The sequence below is a fragment of the Labrus mixtus genome, chromosome 17, assembly GCF_963584025.1.
Source record: "Labrus mixtus chromosome 17, fLabMix1.1, whole genome shotgun sequence".
NCBI lineage: Eukaryota > Metazoa > Chordata > Actinopteri > Labriformes > Labridae > Labrus > Labrus mixtus.
The window spans coordinates 8,556,768-8,582,299 of NC_083628.1; the positions used below are offsets into that span (position 1 = coordinate 8,556,768).

General features: G+C 41.7%; 2 protein-coding genes across 8 annotated transcripts in view; one reads left to right on the plus strand and one right to left on the minus strand.

Annotated features, from left to right (window-relative positions):
* cdk5rap2 (CDK5 regulatory subunit associated protein 2) overlaps positions 1-8,914 on the plus strand; it is a 33,739-nt gene extending 24,825 nt beyond the window's left edge. For 5 of the 7 annotated variants that reach the window (XM_061061482.1, XM_061061483.1, XM_061061476.1 and 2 more), the window contains 16 exons: positions 60-292; positions 548-599; positions 2,313-2,488; positions 3,107-3,445; positions 3,998-4,123; positions 4,260-4,376; positions 4,462-4,651; positions 5,696-5,817; positions 6,027-6,242; positions 6,339-6,428; positions 6,534-6,790; positions 6,885-7,034; positions 7,125-7,263; positions 7,419-7,465; positions 7,582-7,636; positions 8,405-8,914. In XM_061061482.1, coding sequence (XP_060917465.1) covers positions 60-292; positions 548-599; positions 2,313-2,488; positions 3,107-3,445; positions 3,998-4,123; positions 4,260-4,376; positions 4,462-4,651; positions 5,696-5,817; positions 6,027-6,242; positions 6,339-6,428; positions 6,534-6,790; positions 6,885-7,034; positions 7,125-7,263; positions 7,419-7,465; positions 7,582-7,636; positions 8,405-8,541 — 2,446 coding nt within the window. In that variant the 3' untranslated portion in view covers positions 8,542-8,914. Of the gene's footprint in view, positions 1-59; positions 293-547; positions 600-2,312; positions 2,489-3,106; positions 3,446-3,997; positions 4,124-4,259; positions 4,377-4,461; positions 4,652-5,695; positions 5,818-6,026; positions 6,243-6,338; positions 6,429-6,533; positions 6,791-6,884; positions 7,035-7,124; positions 7,264-7,418; positions 7,466-7,581; positions 7,652-8,404 lie in introns of all 7 variants that reach the window. The other 2 variants (XM_061061479.1, XM_061061481.1) reach the window with 2 other exon arrangements.
* nup188 (nucleoporin 188) lies at positions 8,915-24,420 on the minus strand. Its single transcript, XM_061061484.1, has 43 exons — positions 24,289-24,420; positions 22,599-22,653; positions 22,371-22,444; positions 22,206-22,290; positions 22,032-22,112; positions 21,795-21,839; positions 21,610-21,702; positions 21,379-21,498; positions 21,027-21,238; positions 20,742-20,856; positions 20,301-20,501; positions 19,506-19,586; positions 19,312-19,404; positions 19,085-19,204; positions 18,872-18,998; positions 18,549-18,707; positions 17,826-17,952; positions 17,627-17,714; positions 17,453-17,529; positions 17,238-17,352; positions 17,035-17,155; positions 16,879-16,945; positions 16,453-16,578; positions 16,073-16,313; positions 15,760-15,966; positions 15,496-15,665; positions 15,305-15,374; positions 15,148-15,215; positions 14,858-15,053; positions 13,979-14,056; positions 13,639-13,724; positions 13,382-13,527; positions 13,119-13,297; positions 12,757-12,957; positions 12,311-12,403; positions 12,062-12,214; positions 11,761-11,898; positions 11,589-11,663; positions 11,222-11,437; positions 10,909-11,040; positions 10,749-10,822; positions 10,153-10,282; positions 8,915-9,731 (listed from the first exon to the last, which is right to left on the minus strand). The coding sequence occupies exons 1-43, from the start codon at positions 24,327-24,329 to the stop codon at positions 9,552-9,554; spliced, it is 5,256 nt and encodes a 1,751-aa protein (XP_060917467.1). The 5' UTR covers positions 24,330-24,420; the 3' UTR covers positions 8,915-9,551.
* Positions 24,421-25,532: the final 1,112 nt, after the last annotated feature.

Here is a 25,532-nt window from a genome sequence, read left to right on the forward strand (position 1 = left end):
CTGTTGACTTTTGTTGTTTTTCCTGACTTATCTCCATTCTGTCTGCTATTGCCTCTCAGACTGGACTCCCTGGTACAGTCACAGGCCCGGGAGCTGTCACAACTGAGGCAGCAGATCAAGGAGAGCCGCAAGCTGGGAGCCCTGCAGCGCAGACAGCTGGAGGAGCTAAACAAGGCCTTCAAGGATCTGCTGCAGGCAAACAAAGTGGACTACTACATGGGGGAGGTGGTCAAAGAGCAGCTGGACAAGAGCCTCGGCATCCTGGACAGGTTGGAAGGACGGCTGGACAAAGGTAGCTGCTGATTTGATTTGACTAGATGCAAATTAAATGAAAATTGTCCTTCCTTTTTTAAATAAATAGTAACAATCTCTTATACAGTTAATCCTTATTCTAAAAGTTAACAACCAGCTGTGTCATAAAACAGTCCTCACCTATTGCACAGAAATGGTTTGATGATTTTACAAAGCCTCAGCGGAGAAAGAGCAGTCACTCGTAACTGATTTTTACAGACAGGTCCTTGACAGCATCTTTTCCTCTGTCTGATAGGAGACTCTCATCTGGATAACGAGGACATGGCGGCTCTGGAGCTGTCACGCAGGTACATTGCACTTGCTTGTTGTCAGTGTCTGCATTTGATTTAGTCTGTAGCCTAAGTAACTGAATAGTTAAAACATGTCCCATTTTTCATGTTAATATTATTTTTCTGGGATTGTGATCTGTCCTGATACATAATTGTTAATCTTAGAGAATATGCTCAATGCACTTACGGTTACGGCTTTGTGGTGGGGAGTTACATCAAAGATTGTTATCTCTTTCATAAATATAAGATTGAAGCAAGCAGCCACAGGGGGGGACCAGCCAGCCAGCCCAGTCCAACTGTGACAGTTTGTTTTTTAAACTGGAAATCTTTGTGTTTACACTTCAGTCTTTGAGTGAGCTTTAGGGGGTTTTTAGGGGGGTTGTGTTACTTTTAACAGAGCCAGGCTAGCTGTCTCTTTGCTAAGCTAAGATAAGTGGCTACTGGCTTATTTATTTTGCTTTATAAGACAGCAGGTGTATCTCACTTCTCTTCCTCATTTATGAATACTGATTCAGCTGTTTTTAAAGCTGATGGGATTCTTTCTTTTGAATGTTCATGTATATTATTCAGTTCAAATTGCCAATGTTAATGTTTGAGTTTTGCCAGTCGTTAGCAGAGCTGTTTTGGTGTTTATGTCATGACCCTTTTAAACCCCCACCCCCACCTCCACCCTGCCAATTTGCTATATGACCGTGGGCGCTGAGTGTTTTGTTGATATTGAAAAGCGTCCTGCTGTTGACCTAATTTCTTTCTGTGACAACCAAAACATTAAGGTTACAGTGCCCTAACTGGGTCACTGGTGTGTCTGGGAAATCAGAACACACAAACCACATGTCAATAATCATCTATTAATGTGCATGTTTATTACAGCTTAATTTTTAATAATGGGCACAGTTAAAATCATTTTGAACACTTTCACATTTTTCTTTTCCACCATTGGTAAAAAAAAAAAAAAAAATGAAGTCAAGGAGCTCCAATGGAATATGTCTGGTTTCTTTAATGGTTTGACCTTTTTTGTGCCAATTTTTACATTCATATAAAGAAACACGGAGAAACAAAAGGATCTGTATTTGGTGAAGATTTTTGCAGTTATATTTGCGTTGCCGTGTCATGATGATTCTAGCTATAATTCATATAGTGTCGTTTTCTTAGAACCATACGTTGCTCACAGTAACATTCACTTTAATCCACGTCATGCCCTGGGCAGTTCTCTGGAGCTTCAGCAGGCATCACAGTCACTGCTGTCTTTTGAGGAGAGCATGAGGCATCCTGCTGACAGCACGGCTAGAATCCAGCAGGAGATAGATAACCTGCGTGTGGAGCTAGAGGGCGAGAGAGAGCTGCTGCAGCAGCACATCAGCCTCCTCGTCCAGCAGAACCTCAGCCTGGCTGAGTGCACCAGGGAGCAGCTGGACCTGTGAGTGGGTCTGATGCAGACAGATAGACTGCATGATGTTTGCGGTGCTAACTCCTTCTACATATTTTCTGGCCGTGTGTTTCAACTGAAAGTTCAAAGACCTGTGGTTGGATCTTTTTGTTTTTCACTTCTTTGTTGCACTTTTTGCCCCCGGATCTTTTCCTTTTAGTTTGTGTCCTTTCTTTCAAGTTCTTCTTTGTTATGATCCCAAAACACCCTGCTGAGATGTCACAGATTAAAATCCAGCAGTTGGGTCCTCAGGTAGACCAAATTAAAAAGATTTAAATCCCTCCTGTTCCTTCTTTTCTCCACAGACTGGCTAAGGAGCTGCAGGAGAAGAACTTTCAGATCCAGAGTCTGCAGAGTCAGTTAAGAGGCCAAAGTTTCAGCAGCCACCACAGCTCCCACTCTGACCTGAACCACTCAGACAGAAACTCCTCGTCCTCCTGCTACAGCAGCCCGACCTCACAGAGCAATAACCAATCCCACAGTAAGCATAATGACATGTTTATGAAGATGCAGATTTCTAGATGGAATTTTTTGTCTTTTTTTAATTAAAGAATTATAGACACAGAGTCACAGAGGAGGGAGTCAGTCAGGAGTGTTTGGTTATTTAAACTTAGCTTGCTCCATTAAATATGTGTATTTCCTGTCCTTAGTATATCATGGAATTACCGCAGTCCTTGTCCACCTGGGGGGCCCGGCTAGTCGCAGCCTGTAATAGCACTTCTTTTCCACTCAGATCCATTCTGTTGCAGTGAGCCGTGCTACAGCACAAAGCAAGCTGGCCAAGAGCAGAGCGGGTTTATAGTTTCAATCTGCCTCCACTTAAAGCTACATTATTCAGTGGCACCTATCCGTTTCAGCCTTCAAGTTGTGTTTCCCTCAGGAAGAGAGACCATGAAGGCCTTACAGAAACCAGGGAAGCATGTGGTCAAAACCTACATCTCCCCTTACTGCCACCTCACTTAACCTGTTTGGCTCCTTACGATGCATCTCAATCAGTTGCTGCTTGTGTTATCTTGGGGAATGTTAAACTCCATATATAAAAGGTGGAGTTTCAGTCTTTTACTCTTTTTACCTGAATGGTCTTCCTGCTTATGTTTAGGCCAGCGACCTCCCACCGATTGGACGGGAGCAGCTGTCCCTCCTATGGGAGGAGCTCAGGAGGAAGGAGGTGTGTTGGCTCACTACAGACTGCAGGGCCTGCAGCGGGAGAACGGGCGACTGCATGAGCAGCTGAGAGACACAGAGGAGCTCAACACCACCCTGCGCAGTGAACTGGACCTGCATCGCTCCATCATGGCCCAGACCAGCTCCCATCATCAGGCGCAGGATAGCGAACAAGACCAGGAGGGATGTGGGCCCCAGATTGACACTCACACTGGAGTTGGAAATGTTGGCTCACAGACTAACGTTGCCGAGCAGCCTCGCTCAATGAGTTCAGGTAAATGTAACACATTGATAGTTAGATGTATCTAACTCATAATACAGTAAACAGAGAAATGTATTAAAGTCCACATCTTTTAAGTTTAAAGTTCTCTAAACCTCAAAGGCCTGAGAGAACATTTGAATTAAGGGTCTTCATATGTCTTTTGTGGCTCTTGAGCTTTCAACGGTCTGTAAAAAAAGCAGTAACAGTGATGTTGTCATAGTGATGTCATCTGCTTGGACTTTAAGATTTCAAACCTTTGGCAGACTATCTTCCAAAGTTTTGTTTTGGAGTTATAAGATATGAACATCAAGGGATTACTTTTTTTTTCAAAAAAAAACAAACAAGTGGCATTAAGGGAATTATAGAATCTCGTTTTTTCTTTCATAGCTCCGTCACTTGTAGGGATTAACAGTCAGGATATTTGGGCCTTCACTGCTCAGTTTTGGCAATTCTTTTTTTGAAATCTATCTCTGGCAAGCCCTTATGTCAGAAACAGTTAATCCCCATAAAGTTCCCCTTTTAGTAAGCGTTCTGCATGTGAATTTGTGTGTGTGTGTGTGTCAGACTCTCTTGCAGAACACTTGCAGGAGATCCGAGCATTGAGGCAGCGCCTGGAGGAGAGCATCCGCACCAATGACCGTCTCAGGGAGCAGTTGGAGAAGAGATTGGCCGAGGTTGAGAAAGACCCAGGTAAACTCCAGAAACCATCTGCCTTTTTTCTGCTGTCCCTTACCTGTTTTAGTGTTAATATTTAAAGTGAAAGTGCTGTCAGTGTGGACTGACAAGTCTTTTTTTAAATTTTTTTTTATTTTTTTTACGTCTTTAGCGGCCACCAACATCTTCATCCAGGGCAACGAGGAGCAGGGTCAGCTGGCCAACGAGGTGCGGTTCCTCTGGGGACAAAACCAAGCCCTGAAGGAGCAGCTCAACATGGGCTCCAGAGGTAACACACATCAAAATACACACTTCATAAGTAGAGGTATAGATCCAATTGTCTCTCCCTGCTGATGTTTGAATCTCTCTTATAGATAAGCAGAAGGAGAACGAGAAGCTACGAGAGACTCTGGCCAGGCGGACAGCAAAACTGGAGCAGAGCAGGAAGGATCGTGAATCTCTGAGGCAGGAGAACAGTCGACTGCAGGAGAGGCTGGAGCTCAGCAGCCAGGAAAACTCCCAGCTGCAGGATTCACTGCACTACAGCAAAGAGGAGCTGCACAGGTACACACAACGATTAAAACGGCTCCTCTTCATGCAACCTGAAACTACACAGAGATACTAATTACCAATCTAAAGAGCCATTACTGTTAGCATTAGCCCGTGCTATATGAACAGCTCGGAAAGGAGATCTCCTGTCATTTGTACGCTCATCCATGAACACGTGCATGCATACCTTAAATGATGGTATGTGACCTCTTACCCTTCATCCCACTGACACAGCTGAGTGAGGCTGACACCTGAAACCTGTCAGCTCACTTCTCCTCTCCCTTTCCTCCCCTTGTCTCCTCTAGCTTGAGCACATACCACACATGGCTCATTTCTTTTTCTTTTAATGGGGATTTTACAGAAATACACCAAGACATTTCTTTTTATAGATTGAGTTCGGTTTTGAGATGATCTCTCTAAAGTAACACTTTGCTAGTTTATCAAGTTCATCTGACTATTACAATAAAACAATCTAACACAATTATGTTTAAAAAAAAAAACAATAGGGCTTTTTAGAATCAGGTTTTTTAAAATGTTACAAAACATTGTTACTGTGGTTGCTGCTGGCATTCTAAGAGGCTTTTTTTTTTAAAGCTTCTATGAGGAGTCTCAAACTGGTTATGAATCAGAAATTAATCCAGATGTCTGAATATGACCTACGAAGCAAAAGAGACTGTCAACAATATGGATTATTTCTATATAACATAATGTAATGCCTTGAACCGCTGCTGCTATCAAAGTGTTTAGCTGCACGCTGCATGAACACCCTTTTTTTTTTACACAAGATTCTTGATGAGTGAGAGTGATATATTTGACCATTAAAAGAAAGCAGCATTACATTTTTGTGTTTTAAAACACTGCAGACACATCCAAACAAATCTTATATTTTTCTTCTACAGTGCACATATTGTTAAAGATTGGATTAACCTTTCTATCCGTACATAATACTTTATAACGTAATGTGAAGTTTTCTAGAAGAGAAGCATGTTTGTTTTCAGACCTCTTTACCATTGTCTTAATTTGTAGTTGTGTTTTGTTTTGTTTTGTGTGTGTTTGCAGGCTGCAGATTGAGGTGAAGCTCCAGAGGCAGCAGCTGTCTGACTCCCAACATCTGCTGCAGTCTCTGCGGGTGGAGGTGCAAGTTTATGACAAGATCAAGACTGAATCTCAAAAACAGAACGGTACTTTAAAAACACACACCGACTCAGAACATAGAATGCAAAGACCCTGTGATGAAGCAATACTTAGAAATCTTCTAATTTGAAGACTTTCTAGCCATAAGTACTTAAATCTACCTTGACTCTGGCTCTATTACTTTAACATTGAGTGTGAAATAGCTTACATGGTTTCATGGTTCCCACTTTTTTCTTACCCCCCCCCCCCTTTGCAGAATCCAGCGAGCCCACCCAGGATCCCGTTTCTGTCCCTCCCCCCTCAGGCTCTGTAGACCTGAGTGAGCTGCTGCAGGAGATCAGACACCTGCGGCTGCAGCTGGAGAGGAGCATCCAGACCAACACGGCTCTGAGACAGAGGCTGGAGGAGCAGCTGCTCCGAGGGCCCAACCGCTCTGAAACCATCAACATCAACTACCTGCTGTCCTCACCAGGTAAACACACATGACAGACTGATATAAAGAGGCCCGTAAACAAACATACAAGAATCTGCAGGGTTCTGACCGTGCTGGTTTTACATTTTGTTTTAGACGAAGGAGGGAAATCACCTGGTCGGGAAGGCTGTGATCCTTATCGTCACTCGTTTCAGAGTCATAATGAACACACGGGCGTCCTCCATGGTAAGAAAACTTTATTAGCATTATGTTTCACACAGCAGTAAACACATAAATACAGGATGTGCAGGTCCGTTTGAAACCCTCTGAGCACACATTCATCTTTCTTAGATGAGAGGCTTCGGGCTCACTCAGATGGCGGCTCGCTCAGCAGCAGCTCCGGCGACAGCATCACCGGTGCTCCCTCTCGCCTGGTGCCAGGTCACCGCATGTGGGCCAACCGCAACGGCCGCCATGTTCTGGGTCTGATCGAGGACTACAACGCCCTCCGTAAGCAGATCTCAGAGGGTTGCAAGCTGGCACGCAGCATGGATGCACAACTACAGGAATGTCTGCACACATTCAGACAGCAGGGATCTGACAACAAGGTACTAACAAATCTTACTTTTTTTTATTTCACAGCTTGCACAGAAATATACATAAATTCATCAGGTTGAATACCTTGTGTGTACATCTTCATAGGTTATAGAGCAGCAGCATCTGAAGAGTTTGTCTGGTAGTGTGAACACCATGCAGCATGTGTTAGACGAGGCCGGTCGGCTCCTCAAACTGGTGTGGAGAGTCTCTTTGCCATCTGGTAACACAGCAGGAGACGGCAGCAACAACCAGCAGGTAGTCACACAAACACTTAAAATACTCTTTGTAGTCTATCTCATTATCTACGGGAACCAAATCTTAAACCTTTTTTATCCTCCGTATCAGGATGAGCTGCTGAAAAACGAGGTAGCCAGACTGAAGAGCAGGTTGTCACAGCAGGAGAGGATGCTGAGCGGAGCTGTGAAACGTCTGCGAACAACTAACCAGCTCAAAGAGGGGATGGAAAGAGTCATCATCGACCAGTGTATGATTAGTATTCTTGATTTTCTCCTCTGCTTTTCCACACTTTGCATTTCTTCAGCTCTGGTATAGAGTACAGTCGGATTGGATGGATAAACTGATTAAGTGTTTTGAACAATTGCAGACATCTGACTTCATGTTATTTTCCCTTCCATGTAGTGTTTCTGACCCACGGAGTGTTGAAAAAAGCCAGGGGGAATTTAGAGGTGAGTCAACCAAAAACAAAAGCATGCCCCCATGGTTAAATTTCCAACTAATCTTCTTGTCCATAGTGTTAAATTCTCCCTTTTTCCTTCTCCTGCTTCATGTGAAATAATGCTAGACAAATTACTGTACCATCTTTGGGCTGAAAGGTCGGTCTGGAGGACCAGACGAAGGTCAGTGTGGTTGAGGTGCAGGCTTTCATTGAGTTCACTGCTGCATGAGATTAATGAGACCCTGTATTTTTGGTTTGCCCTGCTGCATGAAGCAAACACCAAAAATATTTACGTATCATAAGATACCTGCCAGTTATTTGGGTTTGTTTGGTCAAATCTTGTCCTGAGATGAATCTAACTATGATGTAGGTTTTGGATTCAGTGCGACTTGTATTAAGCTTACTGTACTTAATAAACTGGAAACATTTCAGATTGTGTTGGAGTGACTGTGCGCCTTTACTACTTTAAGAGACATCTTTAAAGGAGTAGTTTCACATTTAGGAAAAAAAGACAAATTCAATTCTTATTTCATCTCTAAAGTAATCTATTTACAGTGATTTATCTTATATGTAATTTTCTTGGACTCTTGAGGATAAAACATGAGAGTTCTAACGTGTTTACAGGTGAGCTTCAGAGGTAGGCACATTTTAGAGCCTTGGACAGAGCCCAGAGGCCGTTTAGCCTTTTTTGTTTTGTCAAGCAAACTTTCTTTAGTGTCATATTGAACAGACACATGACATATTATCTTTCGGAAAGGAAAAAAGCTGTTTTCCTAAAGTGTCAAACAATTCCATTTAAACAAGATGTCATATGCATGTGTCTGCAGGTGGTTTGAAAATGTCAATTCAGCACGTCTGGTTTTAACCCTGCATGTTTAAGGGCCAAATATGTGAAGTGACAGTTTTTCTGTGCAGGATAATGTAATAACATGATGTTTTTCTCTTCCAGGAGGTGCCAGTCAGTGGCCAGTAGGAGGCACTGCAGAGCAGCTACCTGAGCACAGGAACGTCCCCGTGTCTAGACAGCCTGCAGAGAGACACTCTGATTCCTCCAACAGCGACGCCTCTTTACACTGCAGCTACTGAATCTGCTGCTTCTGATAATGTAGCTATCAGGCCTTATTCTTCCTGCCTCTCCGTCCTGCTGTTAAACTGTCACCTTATTCTCCAGGTATCAAAGCCTTCTTGCACATGACTATAATTTGGTTTATTTTAGGTACTGAAGATGTAAATGTTTTTATTCTTTAAAAGAAATGCCTTTGTAAATAGTGATTCCTGCATCTTAAATATTTTTCCTCTTTTTTTATATGATGCATAAAAAGAACATGAAATGTATTTTATTACTGATTTGTTTTTACTTTTTGTTCTTTGTAAGCCAATGTATAGGAAGGCTGAAGCTTCCCCCGTGTTTAAATTATGTGCAAATGCAGTAAAGAAAAAAAAGTTGAATGAAACTAAATTGTGGTACAAAAGTCCCTTTATTGGCATAAACATACATTTTTTTTCTAAGTACAAATCTTGAGAGCTGCTTCAAAACGTGTACATGGATGAAGAGAGATAAGAAAATAAAGTTCAGACGGAGTTAGTGAAGAGAATTAGAAAAGTACAAGAAAATGTTCTACATCTAGTCTATATAGGAGAAGATGAATTAAAAAGGTCGTATTATTTTTAAGCACTTGAAACGTGTCTGGTCATTCCTAAGGTAACATCGAGGTGACCTATAAAACTAGGCCTCAGAAAGAAGAACCACAGTCAGCGACTGATGTTTTAGTAGCACCCAGATCTCTTCATATGACATGTTTGTTTGAAACAATCACGCAGCTTCTCATTGGCCTTTCAGAGTAAACACTTTGGTTGTGGTCACGTTACGACAGCTGTTTTGGCAAAATGAAAAGTTTAAAACAAAAAAGATGGCTCCAAACATATCAGAATAAACTCTCTTTGTCACAAGTTGGTGCCATTTAAACGACAGAAATCACTTTGTACATAAAAACAAGGCATATCACAAGATAGTTCTCCCCGACTTCATAACTGGAGGTACAAAAACGATGTCGGGTTGTACTTCAGGTTTTTCCATCTGGAGCTGTTCAGTATTTCTATCTTTGCACCAGTCTGACAAATGCCTGAACCAGCTGGATGAACGGCTCCTGACCTTCATGGCTTGCCTTGGAGCCCGGTGTGGGGGGTTTGGACTGGGTGGAGGGGAGGATGCCACTGGCCGGGGATGATGGAGAGCCCCGGCGGAAGTGTCGGGACAAGCTGGAGAGGAGGGTGCTCTGGAGGTGAAGGGAAAAAAAAAACAAAGACACTTTTAGTTATGTAATATGAAATATAAGACAACCTATTTAAAAACTGTCAACGCTAGAATCCAGCTCTAAACAGTGCCTGCTCTTTTAAAAAAGTGCTCAATAATATTCTTAAACTTAACTGGATTTATATTCAGTAAATCGGGGAGATTACAGCCTTCATTGTGGTTTGCTAGGAAGTATTTTTGTTTACAGCGTGTTGTATTTAGGAGTAAATCTAACATTAAATTACTGTACCATAAACATTACTGTTCCGGAGTAAGAAATAAACAGCTTTAGTATTTAGGAAAATGTGTTAGTCCAAAAATCATTGTTTTCTCAGTGATATCCTTTTCTTTTTCCTTACAATAAAAAATAAATAAAAATCAAGAGGAGAGATTTCACATCTCACCAGTTCAGAGCTGAGCTCCTGTTTGAGCCTCTGTTTGTCTCGAGGGAGGATGGAGGGGTCTTTGAGACACCGAGCCGCCTGAGAGATGAGCACGTAGAAACAGTTCTCCATGGTGAACATCAGCAGGGACCTGACAGGAAACAAGAAACAAACCAAAGATGAGCTTCATTCAGTGTTGTTCAGCGAAACCCCCCCCAAAAAAAGTTTCACAATTTGGAGAAGACCCTCTTTTTTTTTTTCTCTCTTGCCAAGAGAAAAAGATACCGCACTCTTATTCTTTATAACAAACTACAATCTGTGGCTGCTTAGCATAGAGACTGAAGGATCTACCAGCTGCCCTGGCTCTGAATGGAAAAACCTTTATAGACATTAAAGTATGGTGGTAACAGTCTTCTTGCTTAAAGCTGTAGCTTTATATTTGTTTGAAAATATCAAGAGTGATATCAATGTTTTCATCCATCTCACAGCAAAACTAAAAAAAGCATTTCTTCTAAAATGTTAAGCCTTTTCGATTAGAGGCTGTATAATAAGAATAAGGGCCATGTCATGATAGTACCCTTGAAATAATCCATATATAAACAATAAGATTAACTCACTTGAGAGCTTGGATCTCCTCCGATGAGGCCAGAGAGACGATGCTCAGTGAAACAGGCTCTTTCTTCTTCTCCATCTTTGAACAAACAGAACAAACACAATCATTGATCAGCTGTGAGTTCCCTGCAGCTGAAGTTATTAATCATTAAACTTGATATCTACCTCGCCCAACATGCTCAGAGCCACATTGATGGTGGCCAGCAGGGTCCCGAACGATGGAGCCACGTCAGGGTCAAACGCCGGTGTCGTGAAGCTGAGCACGAACAGGGTATGATACTCTGCCAGATCCATACTCTGACACACAGATACACACACGTCAGCATTTATTTTCTACTCTGTTTCTATTTTTATTCATATCTCATAAATATCAGCAAGACTTCAGTTTCTTTCTGTGAAGCTGAAATGTGATGCTTGTTATCCGAATGAGTCATTTCACTCAGAAATGGAGCATCAGGAGCAGAGTCGGCAGACTGACCTGGTCCAGGAGGATCTGGCAGCAGTCTGGAGTGAAGTGCTGCAGAGTTGCTAGAGTTTTGCTGAGGATCTTCAGGAGGCTGCACTGCACAGCCAGCAGGGCTTTTTGCTCAGCTTCCTCCCTCTCTCCTCCGCCTGCGGCCTCTTTCGTCGGAGTTTGGGGGGGTCGCTGTGGCCTGGGGAGGTGACCGGGGGGCAGCGCTTCCCCATTTTTCGCCTGATAAAGCAACATAAAAGTTGTTATTTTTCAGAGTTCATAAATATCTTAAACCACCTCTTCTGAACAGGATATAAAACAGAACATAATAAAGGTGTTATGATGCTGCAGTGCGTGCAATGAGTAAATATAAAATGTTTGAGCTTTTGACCTGGAGGTAGTGATGGAGCATCTTCTTGCTGTGGAGCAGATACGTGCAGGTCTGGCACAGATAGCACAAGTTCACCTGTATGACAGAGAGAGAATGAATGTTGAGGTTTAACTGCACAGGTGGAGTCCCAGTCTTCGTCTTGGATGATTCAGACCTCTCCCTCTGGACTTACCTGTATATCTCGCAGCAGCTTGGGGAGGTGAAACTGCCACTCTTTACAGAAGCTGGAGAGCTGCAGCAGGAAGCCAACCGTGTGATCCGCCTCATCCAAACAGGCCAGACTCTGAACTGTCCGCACTGCGTTCAGGCACTGAGAGAGAAAAGCTCATCATGAAAACTCATATTACTGTAGTTTACAGAAAAAAGCACCAACATTACAAGCACAGGACAGTCATTAATACTTCTCTGAATAACAATACAAATTTGTAAAAAGAACAAAAAGATACAAATAATAAACACCGGCTCACTGTTACCTGAAGTATTCGTTCTTGATGGACTCCCACAAAGTCCAGAGCTTCGTTAATGAAGTTGTAGCGCAGAGTCTTCAGCAGACTCTCCATTAAAGACATGCAGAGGCGGTACACTCCGGGCCAGCAGGCCGAGTCCTGGGACTTGCGAGAGAAACTCTGCTCAAACAGAAATATGTTGTGTTATTACTTTAGTGCTACAGACCCAGCAGCGCATTAACATAAGGTCGCTGTATGTTCTCTTTTTTAAATCACCTGTGATGTTCCGTTTGAAGAAACCTCATAGACACTCAGAAGAGGGAGGCAAATAGTCTGGATGACTCCTGCTCCTGCAACCGCTGCTGCCCCCTACAGGATCAAAATAAAAACTCCCTCAGCTATAAAACAAATCTTACAATGAATTGAGCCTCATATCAAGTGTGTTCAGAGAGCAGCTCGATTAGCTGAAGAAATCCAGGAAATGCACTCTGAATTTCTGTTTGGTAACATTCTAATGTTAATCTACAGTACTCGACTGTTCTGGGAAGTTTCTGAGCCTCTTCAAAAATGTTACTTCACATTTGCAACCCATCAAAAAAAGTTGCATTTTTTTAGAGAGGAAACTTGTCTTTACTTAGTGGTTACTGACACAAAAAAAAGAAAGTAAGAAACTGGTATTATTCCTTAAATTTCACGGTAGAAATGTGTGTTTTGGCGTTTACCTGTGGCGTGCGGGCCAGTGTGAGCAGCAGGTGAAGTGCGGCCTCAGTGAAGTAGAGGTTGTGTTTGGATCGTAGGCTGAGCTCCACAGCGCTGAGCACTGAGGGGAGGACCGGCACCTTCCTCATCACTGAGACCCAATGCTCCCCGTCCTCATCGGTGCGACACAGCTCCTTCGCCAAGTGCAGAGCCAGCACACACACCTGATGAAAGAGGAAACAAAGTCCTAAAAATAACTCGGACATACTCTGACACTTCCTTAACTCAGAGACATCTGGAGAGATTGAAGCTAAATGTTTGAATGTTGGGATCGTTGGCTGCTTTGGAACGAGTGACATGAAAACAAAACACTGCTCCGGCTCACCCCGTCTCTCTGGTCCTTCTGTTGGCCGCGGGGAGAGTCCGTTTCCATGACGTCCTCGTCCTCCACTGTTTCTCCTGCCTGGTTCATGAGGCGAGTATTATCGATGAGCGCCAAGGCTTCATCTTTCGCCGTCTCACACACGGACAACAAAAGCTGGGGCAGTTGGGAAATATCTCCGCCTAGCAGACCGAGAAATGAAATCAACAAAAGAGATGCAGCGCTGCAGACAGATTCTACGTTTGACCCACACACGCGCCTCTTACCGTTGAGTCCCTGAATCTGCAGCACAGAGATGAGAGCAGAGAAGATTTTGGCTTTGGTCCTCTCCATCATCTGCTGGTCAGCCTGCAGGACGCTTTCCAGGATGAGGGAGAGCGGAGACAGGATGTCAGGGGCTGTAGCTACCACACTGGAGACCAGAGGAAGAGAGAGAGAGAGAGAGAGAGAGAGAGATGTTAATCCAGAAAACAAAGTCAGGCTATTTTATGTTAGTGTGTGTTGATATTCTGCCAATACACACCTCTTCCATTGTTTCAGCAGGATGAGTAGTAGAGTGGCCATCATGGATCCAAGACGAAGACAAGGCACAGACATGGGTGTAGTGAGCTGAAGAGACCAAAAGGAGATAAGATAAAAGAATTCAAAATGAGAGGACATACATTGCAGGAAATAATGTTTTGACTTTCAGCGGACTTTTTATCCCAAAGCAACGTTCATCTGAGAGTAAGAACACAAACAAGGATGTAGAGAGGAGGAAACAAGGCGAGTGTTTCTAACAAGCAGCTTTAAGTTAGGGGGTGCTGACAGGCAGTGCACACAGGAAAAAGCACTGGGATTTTGTTTTTTCTCTGATGACTTACAGCAGCTTTGGTCTCCTCCAGAACATCCATGAAAAGCTTCAGTTTGGTTGAGTCCTCCGTTAGCTGCATCACATCGGACTGAAAGCAAAAAGTATACACCAGTAATGATTGAATCTGTTTTATGTTGAAGCAGAAACACTAGTTAATATGTCAGGCCAATTAAAGGGGTGGGGGGGCAGACACTTGTACAAATCCATCAAAAACAAATAGACAAACAATATTTTGACATTCATTGAATGCTTTTTTTTTCTTCTCTTTCTTAACAGAAGTGAGATGATAAGATTGAAAGCACCTTTCTCTCCTTAAGCATCGTTCAAAACTTGAGAGTGAAACCTACGAGTTTGTGTGGAGGTTGTTGTTTGGCCTGAAGTAGTTGCTTCTCTTTCATTTTTGCAAAATGTAGGCAGATTAAAAAAAAACAAGTTTGAATTTATAATCATGTATGAGTTTTAGAGGTGCTGGTTGGCAGATCTGGATATCTTTGATATCTTTGGACAGAGACACAGCCTCCTTGTATCGCCGCATATCAACAATACAAACATGATCTTTACATCAAACTCTTGATCAATGATCAAATATTCTCTTCAATGCAGGCTTAAGGTGCTGAGATTGTCAATCAGAACTGCTTATCAGCTAGCCAATAAGCATCACAAGCCCTGAATCTCCCAACCCTTTTTGATGTCGATCAGGGCGGGTCTTGTTTGCCCACTTCTGCAACTTTATGGAATTAACGATCCAACATTCAGACATGTGTTTGGATGTGATGAAGTTAAGAAAAAGGTACATTTGCTGTGTGTGTAAGAGACATAGCACTAAACGTAACTCAAACTGTGAGTGTCTGTCCTTCTCTCTCTCTAACGGAGTGTTTTTTGAACATACATGGCTTGTGGAGAGTATGAGCAGCATCCTCCAGGCAGAGATCAACATCTGGGTCTCAGGAAAGTAACAGATTCCCTCCTCCTCCATCTCTGCTATATGGCACACCAGAGACTTCACATACTGGGACCAGTACTCATATCGTCGTGCATTGGAAAACTTCTGAAGGCCGTCCTTTAGAGACTGCTCCAAGGAACCGCTGTAACAACACACACACACACACAATAAAACTCCAGTTACAAGATATTAGAGCAATCATAGTCAATGAAAGAGATTGATGGATATGGAAATACCTGACAACGTAGTAGATCTCCAGGCCGATGATTTTCATGACAAAAGCACACGTCTCCAGAACACAAGGCTGAGGGAAACAACAAATTCTTCAGTTGACACGTTTCACGTCCAATAAGTCATGTGATCATTAAAGCAGAGTCAAAAATAGTTCACTACCTCTGTGGTCTCTGAAGGTGGAGTGAGGGTTCCAAAGAGAGGGGTTGTCAAATTCTCCCAAAATCTCTCCCTGTGTAAAAATCACAAATGTGTTCAACTCCATCATTCAGCCTTACACGAGACTTAAATGTTCACTTTTCCAGGAATGTTGAAGATCAAAGTAAAATCTTGGTTTGAGATCATGTTCCTACTTTTTACGCAGGACAGAGATGGCGCTTTCTCTGCGATCCTGCCAGAGAGCAAGCAGGAAGGCCAGGGCCGCTCTGTGCAGCAGGGGGGGACACCAGTACTTCCCCTGCTGTTTGGAGTCGATCAGGTCCAACACCACATGAAGACAGCTCCACTCACCCAACAGAAACTCCTACAGGATCAAAACAAACTAAAATTAATCTGGAAACAGTAATACACATTTTTAAAACAAACACACTTCTTTAACACACTACACATATCGTTACCTTGGACCCTTCCTTTCCATCTTTGCCTTCCAGGTTGAGGAAAAGCTCAATGAGGCCAGGCTGCGTTTCAACAGCAACAGTTAGGAACTCCAGGATCATGACCTTGATCCTCATGTCTTCTGTTTTGCTCTGCAGCCGAGTGAGGAACGCATCCCTGATGGCTGATGCGTCGCTGCCAAGGCAGGCGTACACTGACATAGGAGCCACCTACAGATTACAGATATACATTAAAACATCGATATTTAATTTCCTCAAAAACAAAACGATCATATAGAGTACAACATGCAAGGAACATATACATATAATCCCTAACCGTGGCGAGACGTTTCAGCAGCTGGATTGCCAGGCGAGGCAGCGCTGGGTCGTGTTTGTGGTAAATATATTTGGCCAAGACAACTATGAGATTGTTGCCATGGCCACTATGCTGCGTCAGTGCCTGCTCCAGAGGGGACACGACGTCAGACGGCGGCTTCAGGCGGATGACGTTGTTGGTGACGGAGAAGGCCAGTTTGACTGTCTGGATCAGGATCTGACCGGGACCCTCAGAGCCACAGCTGGACAGCATCAGAGGAAATATTTAAAAAAAAAGAAAAGAAAAATGATGAAATCATAATGTAACAAAAACATGGACTTTTTGGTCTCACTATATGTAACGTAATGAGGAACACTAGACATGAAGTGTTGTCCATTCACCTGCTGGGCTGTGCAGCCAGGACTACATCTATGGTGTCAACTCCAACTCCCATAATATTGACGACCGCCTGTCCAGCCTCAGTGTTTGCCAGGCTGTAGATGCACAGAGTCTGCAGGGTGGGAGTGCTGCAAGAAGGCAAAGTGAATTAAGTGACTGACTGACACTTAAAAGTGGATATTCAGGCCAGTTATCCAAGATCCTGAAATATGAGAAGCGTAAACTAGTACATGATTGTTAGTTTGTTTTGTTATAGGACTTTTATAAGATGTTTTCATTACTGATGCATATTAAACATACAGTAGATCAAAGACATTGATCATTCCAGTTCTTGTTTATGATCTCTTTCCTGTCAGTCTGTTTGTTGGATTGTTGAAACGTGCAGTGAACATTTTAAGTTAAACACTTAAACACAGATGTATCCTCACCTGCCCTGATCCTCTCCCTCTGGGCTCAGATTGAGGATAGCATGGATCAGCTCCAAAATAAGACAACCTGCATCAACATAGAGATTGGTTTTGAAATGTTGCAGTCTATAAGACAAAGAGACTTCCCAACACTTCTGTGAGGACTCGTGTCCTTACCTATCCTCTCCCTGACTCCATAGGTGTTGTAACGCCACTTGTGGTACGTGGGAAGCATCTCCTTTAACACCAGCAGCACACAGGGGATCAGGCCTTTGTTCTGAGTGCTGCCAAGCTGACCCTGAAAAAAAAAAAAGATAACAAACATTTTAACCACCACCTTTACAGATTGTATGTACAACGCATTTAGAAAAATGTGTTACCTTGACCAGGGTTGTAATGAGACGAAGGAAGGCAATGGTCACAGCGTACTCCCCTCGAGGCTGCTCAATTTGCACCAGCAGGTTACCGTAGTTACCTGCCTTCATCCCTTCAGCACTAGAAAAAAAACGCTTTAATTCAGTATTTTTTACTTTGTCTAAAACAGAAGTCAGGAAAATAAATAAATGTCTGTCCCAGTTTACATATTTGACTTTACCTCACACATTGAGCCATGCTGGTCAGAGGGTTGGAGGCAAAGGGTAAGAAACCTGTGTGGTGCAGACTGGACCACACCTGAAGATAAAAACAAGATATTTGGAGAAGTAGAAGCATGCATGAAAAATGACATTAATTTCCCTTAGTGTTCACTCTGGAGGTACTAAGCCTTTACCTTTCCAGGCATCCTCGCAGCCAGGACAGAGAGACAGTTGACACAGGAGGCGATCACGTCCACAGGAGGGTTGATGACTGACGTCAACCTGACAGATTGTAAATACAGAAATGATCACATAAATTCATTCTTAGTGTCTAATCAAGTTTTTTTTCACACACACAAAAATACAGAAAACTTGACTGTGAAGAGAGTTTACCTCTGCAGCAACATGTAGATGCGTGAAGTGAGAGGCAGCAGACAATCAGAGACAGTCCAGTCTGTGCTTATGATCTTATGGACCAGATCCAGGATGGGCTTCACACGAGCACAGTGTGCTAAAACATCTATAAAAATAAAAATATGACGACTTTTTTCAGTTTAAAAATATAGTAAACACTTTCAGAATCTTCAGAAACAAATGACTAATTTACATTCGTATGAGCTTTTAGTCAAAAAACGATTTTAAAAACAGATGAATTACTCCTGAAGTCAGATACTCCAAACATCGTGTGTCTGTGCTCTATTCTTTATGTTTGAGAATTAAAGCACAAGCACAAGGATTTTCTTTTCCCAACTGTCAAAAGCAATTAATTTATCCAACAAACAAACGTCATCTTGGTATTTGAACCCTGACAGTTGTGAAAAAAGCTACATTGTCATCATTGGTAAGACTTCCTGTCCTTACAATCTGAAGCAAAGTTGTTTCACTTTTTATTCTAAATTACAGCTTATATTCATAATCGTTTTTAAAGACTTAGAGGACACAGAGTAGCTTGGGACTGAAAGCCACAGACAGGCTGGATGAGTTAGAAAATATCTTTGTTGGTTTTGGTGTTTTAGAGAATCTGTTAATAACATAAATGTATGTTATCAAAGCCTAACCGCCTTTAAAGCAGCCAATGGTCTTCTTGTTAGAATTAATGAACCACGAGTTGCATACCTGCAGTTGAAACAACGTGGAGCAGCATCTCCACCTCACAGGTGAAGAGCGTCCAGGAGCTGTAGGAGAAATCCCAGCGGACCACATAGCCCTGCTCGCCTCCAATCATCACCTGACCCAGCACTCCCTGAGGCATCCACAGGTTGGCCTGCCCCGAGCCTGACGGTCAAGACAACATGTTGTAGTAGAGTTATGGCATTAAAAATCTTTCAATCTTTAATAATAAATTAAAAACGACACCGTGCTTCACAATTTTACCAAGCCGTGTCGGGCAGGGGAAAAAAGTGTTTTAAATCTGGGAATAAGATCTTTGAAACACTAACCGAGAGGGTACAGGAGTTTTGGTGTTTGCCTCTTCCACAGTGTCTCATCGTCCTTCGAGATGATATCACTGGGCTTGTGTTTGTAAACTTGTGTGTAGAATGACATCTTATCCAAAAGGTTGTAAACCTGTCAAAAAAGAGAAAACTTTTTATTATACCATTAACATGATACAAAGTTGAATTTGTATTTATCCATGAATCTGTCAAATCTACCTTTTTAACTGTTGACTTGTTTGACAAAAGAGCAGTAAGCAGCTGTAACAGTGGTCCGATCTTATGAGGGAACATCCCCACAGCACTGTCAAGGATCATTCCTAATCCCATATTTGGTTTCTGGATTTTTTTTTTTAAATGTGACAACGGGAAAAATTACAAACTGGCATTTTATTTTTTAAATCCAATGTATGTACGAAAGTGTTCTAAGTTTAGTCTTTTCTCACCATTTCCCAAAAGACCTCAGCCAGACTGGGAGCAGACAGCACCTCACAGGCAGCATCGATCAGCTGCGAGCACTGAGTCGCCACGCCGTCTGTCTGTTAACATGAGGGATGAGTGAAGTTACAAAAATAACAAATACAAGTGTGAACAAAGAACATTTGATATGCACACCACAAGTACAACTGGAGGTAATTACCTGTAAGCTTTCCTCTTCAAAAGAAGTGATCACAAACGAGAGGAGGCCGTAGACGCACATCTTCGCTGTGCTTGCTGTGCACTGAAGAGGAAAGATTTCAATCGTGATGTTCAGTGCATGTGACAGCTTTTCAATGACACGTTTTATTTTTCAGAGGTCATTTGTTTGCATCTCATGTCTTCTTGCTTTTAGTTTCACTGAACTCTAACTTGTCTCTTTGTTTGGATTGCTATACTTAAATGTGCCTGTGAAGATTTTAGTAAACGGTTTATTTTTTTTGCAAGGTGCTATTTAAAGGCTTTATATGCGATATTTCAGACTTAAATATAATAGAAATCAAGTATATCCTCTGAAAATAACTCTGTGAGACTGTCTACAATGTGTGTAACACCCGAGTCCCGCTGTCTGTGATGCTTTCCGAGTCCTATCTTCAGTTTGTTGACATCGCCGGGACGGCCGGCTGACTCCTCCCCTCGCGTATAAAAGTTGTTTAATTGAGGGACTAAAGAAAAGAAGAATAACATACTGTACTCACTGATTAACTGTGTTTCTAGATCATTTCGGGTAAATTTACATGCAGTGTGAAGATACGAGCATAATAAAGATCGCTAGCATTAGCATGCTAACACAACAATGCAGCACGAGTTGTTTTGGTTTCATGCTGGTGCTCAAGGGCGACATCTGCTGGATCAAAAAATCGCATATAAAGCCTTTAAGAAAAAGTTCAGAGTACAGAGACTGTTTTTCATGAAACTGTCCATCAATGTGCCCATTTGTGTATTTATGTTCTCTTACATTGTTTCCTGAGACTCCAAGGCCTTTCAGCATGGTTGAAATGTACTTGAACACCCCGAGCTGCAGGGCGGTGTTGCCTATCCTCCTGACCACGGGGCTGGACTCGTCCGGCCGCAGAGTGTGTCTCAGCAGGACCCAGGCTAGCAGCACCGGCCCGTGATGAGGGATGTCACCAAACGTCAGCAGCAGCTGATCTATCTCCTGGAAGGAACAGAGGAAATATAGAGACTTTATCCATCTCTTTATGGTTTAGTCTTGATGCCTTCACTTAGGTGTTCTGTGTGCGAACAACTTCAGTGGAAAGAATGCTAATCTTAGGATGTGTTGAGGTCATTTCAATACATTTCATCATCTAGTGGATTCTCTTAAGTGGAGTATTACTACATTTCAGCTGTGTTGAAGTGGATTTATACGTGTCTCCTTTAGAGACAATAGTCTAACCTTGATGACATCAGGAGCACTAGAGAACTGATGTTGATCTGTAGAGTCCTCCAGAGCACACTTGTGCAGGAAATCTATGTCCATTCCCTCAACCAAGATGAGAGAGCTTAAATATCTGCAGGACAGAAAAACATACAAGGCATTAAGGACTAACAATAAATTCATATTGAGTGATGTGATTAAATGCTTATTGCAGATATATTAGCCCTGAAGTAAACACACAGATAAATGTGACCTTACATTTATGAACAGCACATAAACACAGACATAATGAGGTGCTCATACCCAATGCGGTCCACCAGCGCGTCCATGCTCTTGTTTACTAGGTGTCTGTTTGTCTGCCGCAAACCGAAGCCTTGCTCTTTGAACATTTTGGTGAAGCTCAGCAGGTCAGCCGGGCTCATCTCGAAGTATGCGTAATACAGAAAGATGATCTCCAACAGCAGAGACTGTTCCCTCAGACACTGAAGAAACCAAAGGGACACCTGCCTCTCCGTCTGAGAGCAACAAAAAATAATAATAAGTTATATGCAGCAGTAATGGCCTCAGAGACAAACGAAATCTACATAAACTCTGGATAATAATAAACAGTATTAGTGTACTAAATATGAAAAAAACATATAAACCAAATTATCACCATAAGGTTTCCATGAGTTTCCCATGTTGGTGCTTCTGCTTTGAAGAGCTTCTCAAACTGTGACTTATAGTTGCTCACCAAATCCTTCTCCAGTTTATTTACACAGTTACTATACTCAGCCTGGGGGGGGGGGAAACAAACACATCCAGAGATATCACACACAGCGATTAACCAGAGAATACCTAAATAAGTGTTTCATTTCAATATTTGACAAGTCCAGCTGCTTCTCACCCTGTAGGGATGTCGTTCATCCTGAAAATATGTCAGCAGGAGCAGGACGCATCTGAGAAGGCACAGGCGCTCATCATAGTAATGGTCCGCAATCTGTGAATTTGCACACACACTGCTGGATTAAATATGGAAATGGAACTGTTACATTGAACTGATTGTAAATAGCATGTGATTTCCGTACTGACCTTCAGGAGAAGTGCCTGGCTTTGTCGCTCATCCTTGAGAACAACCTGTGTGGAAGAAGACTCTGTTAGCATCTATCTCAATCTCCATCAAGGAAATGGTCTCTCACAATCCCAAACATTTTTGGTTCCTTATTAAATTTGTGACTTTGATACATTTTGTGATCTACACACAGAAAGCCTAGATGTTAAACCCAAATTCTCGCCCAAAACTGAAGAAATGTAATCAAGATGGGACACCTTTAAGGAATCACGGGTTCCTCTGTAGTCTTCCTGTAGGTAGCCCTGTAAAAGCTGCACACTCTGCTGCTCATCAAGACCCTGTAACAGTATCAACACTTTAACTCATTATCACATTGTCATAACATATACCACATGGACACCTTTATGTTAAAAAGACATTTTAACACTTACCAATAATTTACTAATCCGCAAACCAAAATCCTTCAGTGGCTGTGCAACATCTTTGTTTTCCTTCACTTTCCCAGCAGAGGATGAGCTACAACATGTAATGTTTACAATTATTATAATTATAATTATGCTAAATCTAACATCAGGAATAAACTAACTTTATCGTACCTGGGTGGCTTGTAGTAGGTAAGTCCTTGATGTAGTCTGTTCCAGTGCCTGTCAAGCTCTGCTTCTATCTGAGCCTACGTACACATATATAAAACATTTCAGAATAAGAAAAGGGGAAAAAAAATCACTAATTTGTAATGTGAGAATCAACGCGTCGCCTGTCTTAATACTAAGGTTAAATAACATTTACATATGTAGCACATCAGTATATTTGAAAAGTAAACATACCGGCTCCCGCAGTGCAGACCTTCCCAGAAGTATGGTCCACAATTCCCGACAACTCCTATGAGAATAAAGAGTACACGAACATATTACTTATATTTATATAAAAGACATGGCTGACACGTATGCATCAACTATTTTATGACTTTTTATGACACTGTGGTGGCGTCTGCACTTTTCTATGCAGTGGTCTGCTGGGGAGGAGGGAGCACAGAGAGAGAGACAGGAAGAGACTGAACAGACTGGTCAGGAGGGCCAGTTCTGTCTTGGACTGTCCTCTGGACTCTGTAGAGGAGGATGTTAGTGAAGCTGACATCCATCATGGACAACCCCTCTCACCCCCTGCATGACACTGTGGGGGCCCTGAGCAGCTCCTTCAGCAGCAGACTGAGACACCCACCCTGCAAGACAGAGCGCTACCGCAGCATCACCACTCACATCAATAATGCTACACACTGCGTGTGTTTTTTAATTATAAGTCTTTCCACAAGTGGAAATGCACATACCTGGTATTATTCTATTATTGTATTTTTCCCCCTTTATTTTACTGATGTACATGTTTGATTTTTATTTTTATTTTTAATCATTTTATCACTTTTCCTGTTTTTTGGGCGGCAGTAGCTCAGTCTGTAGGGACTGGGGTTGGGAACCGGAGGGTCGCCGGTTCAAGTCCCGGTGCGGACCAAATATGGAAGTTGGTCTGGTAGCTGGAGAGGTGCCAGATCACTTCCTGAGCACTGCAGAGGTGCCCTTGAGCAAGGCACCAAACCCCCCTACCCACGACCAGCTCAGGAGCGCCCGCTGTGGGCCGCTCCGTCACTCTGACATCTCTCCATTAGTGCATGTCCACAGGATCCTGTTTCTGCATGTGTGTATATACTTCAGCCTATGTGTGTGTTGCATGACCTAAGAGTGTAAAAACTGAAAATTCCCCTTTGCAGGGATCAATAAAAGTGAATCTTAATATTTTCTTGAGCTGCTGTAATACAAACATTTCCCCCATGGGGGATCAATAAAGTTTATATTTATCATCAACTATCAAAGATGTGAAAGAACCAGAAGTTAAATAAACAGCTCCAGGGTTTCTTTTGAATCTCCTTGAGAGTTGTCAGTTTATTTCGACTGACTTTTAATGATGTAAAAGAGGATTCACTCAGTTTTAATGATGTAAAAGAGGATTCAGTCAGTTTTAATGATGTAAAAGAAGATTCAGTCAGTTTTAATGATGTAAAAGAGGATTCAGTCAGTTTTAATGATGTAAAAGAGGATTCACTCAGCATTTGTTAGTCATTGTCCTTCCCGTCCTCACACTTTACATTAGCTTTATTAGCCTTTGTCACAATCATCCTTTCTATGTAATTGAAACTTATTTCGAGGTTATTCAACTAGAAATAGGAGTAGCATTAACTCGTCTCGCAAAAACCCCACAAAGTTGTAGTGTATAAGTGAACATGCTGTTGTTGACATGCGGCTGACACACCGCGCTGATGAGAAGCCATTCAAATGTTTCACTGCTAGCTGCTGCTAAGCTAAGTTAGCGTGGTGCTAACCGCTCAACAGACACGCTGTCATACACACATGTTACTTTTTACAAGACTATTTAAACGTTGAGTTGAAGTGCTCACACTCGTGTTTATAGTTGCACACGTATCAAAGTAATGTAAACGTTAGACAAAGTTCGTTGCTAAATGCCTACCTGACACTCAACTCCGATTCCGCCATCTTCGTTTCTGTCATTTGATTGGTTGTTGCGCCTCGTCGTCATTAACGTCATAGACACGTTCTTCTTCTTCTTCGTTGTCGACGCCGACTCTTCCCCCCAAGGGAGACTGCCATCTTCAGGAGAGAGAAAGTATCTCCAATTACTCTCTGCATAATATATAGTTGTAGTAATTAAAGTATAGTTCGGCCTTTTTTTATATTTTAATACCAATATGGGATGGTATGGCATAATTGATTCATGTGTAAATATTTATTTTTATTTTTATTTTATTTTTATTTGTCAATTTTATTTCATTCAAAAAAAACAAAAACAATAAAGTTAAGAAAAACAAACAAACATAAAATCTCAAATTTTGAATGAAAAGGAGCAGAAAGAAGATTAATCTTATAATATCTGCCCCTCTTTTTACAAAACATTAATTAAAACAAAACAGAACACTTAATTCAAAAACAATTAAAATTAAATTAAATTGGCTGCAGGCAAACACAGCCACTGGCAGCCCCCTTGTAAGTCCTCCTTACCAATTCATTGTACACTGTACAAAGTATATCACAATACATTTTTGTTACAGCATCACGAAACAAAACAGTATCTCACTGACATATTTCCACATATTTATTCAACAAACTGGCTTTTATTTATTTTTTAAATATCGGTACATATTTACTAGCAATTATAGCTAAATGCAAATAAAGATTTCCCCGTATTAAAAATTATTATTATGATATTTAAAAGAAAAATTAAAGCCAGGTTGTTGAATAAATATGTGGAAATATGTCAGTGAGATACTGTTTTATTTTTTTCCGTGATGCTGTAATAAAAATGTATTGTGATATACTTTGTGCATAATGAATTGGTAAGGAGGACTTACAGGGGGGCTGCCAGTGGCTGTGTTTGCCTGCAGCCAATTTAATTTAATTTAAATTGTTTTTGAATTAAATGTTCTGTTTTGTTTTAATTAATGTTTTGTAAAAAGAGGGGCAGATATTATAAGATTAATCTTCTTTTTGCTCCTTTTCATTCAAAATTTGAGATTTTATGTTTTTTCTTAACTTTATTGGGGTTTTTTTATGAAATAAAATTGACAAATAAATAAATAAATAAAAATCTCGCTGTTTATGCCTTTTTGCTACACAAAAAAATATATAAAATAATAATAACAATATATATAATAAAAATGATTTAAAAACAACGAAAACCACGCCTTTAAGAGATTC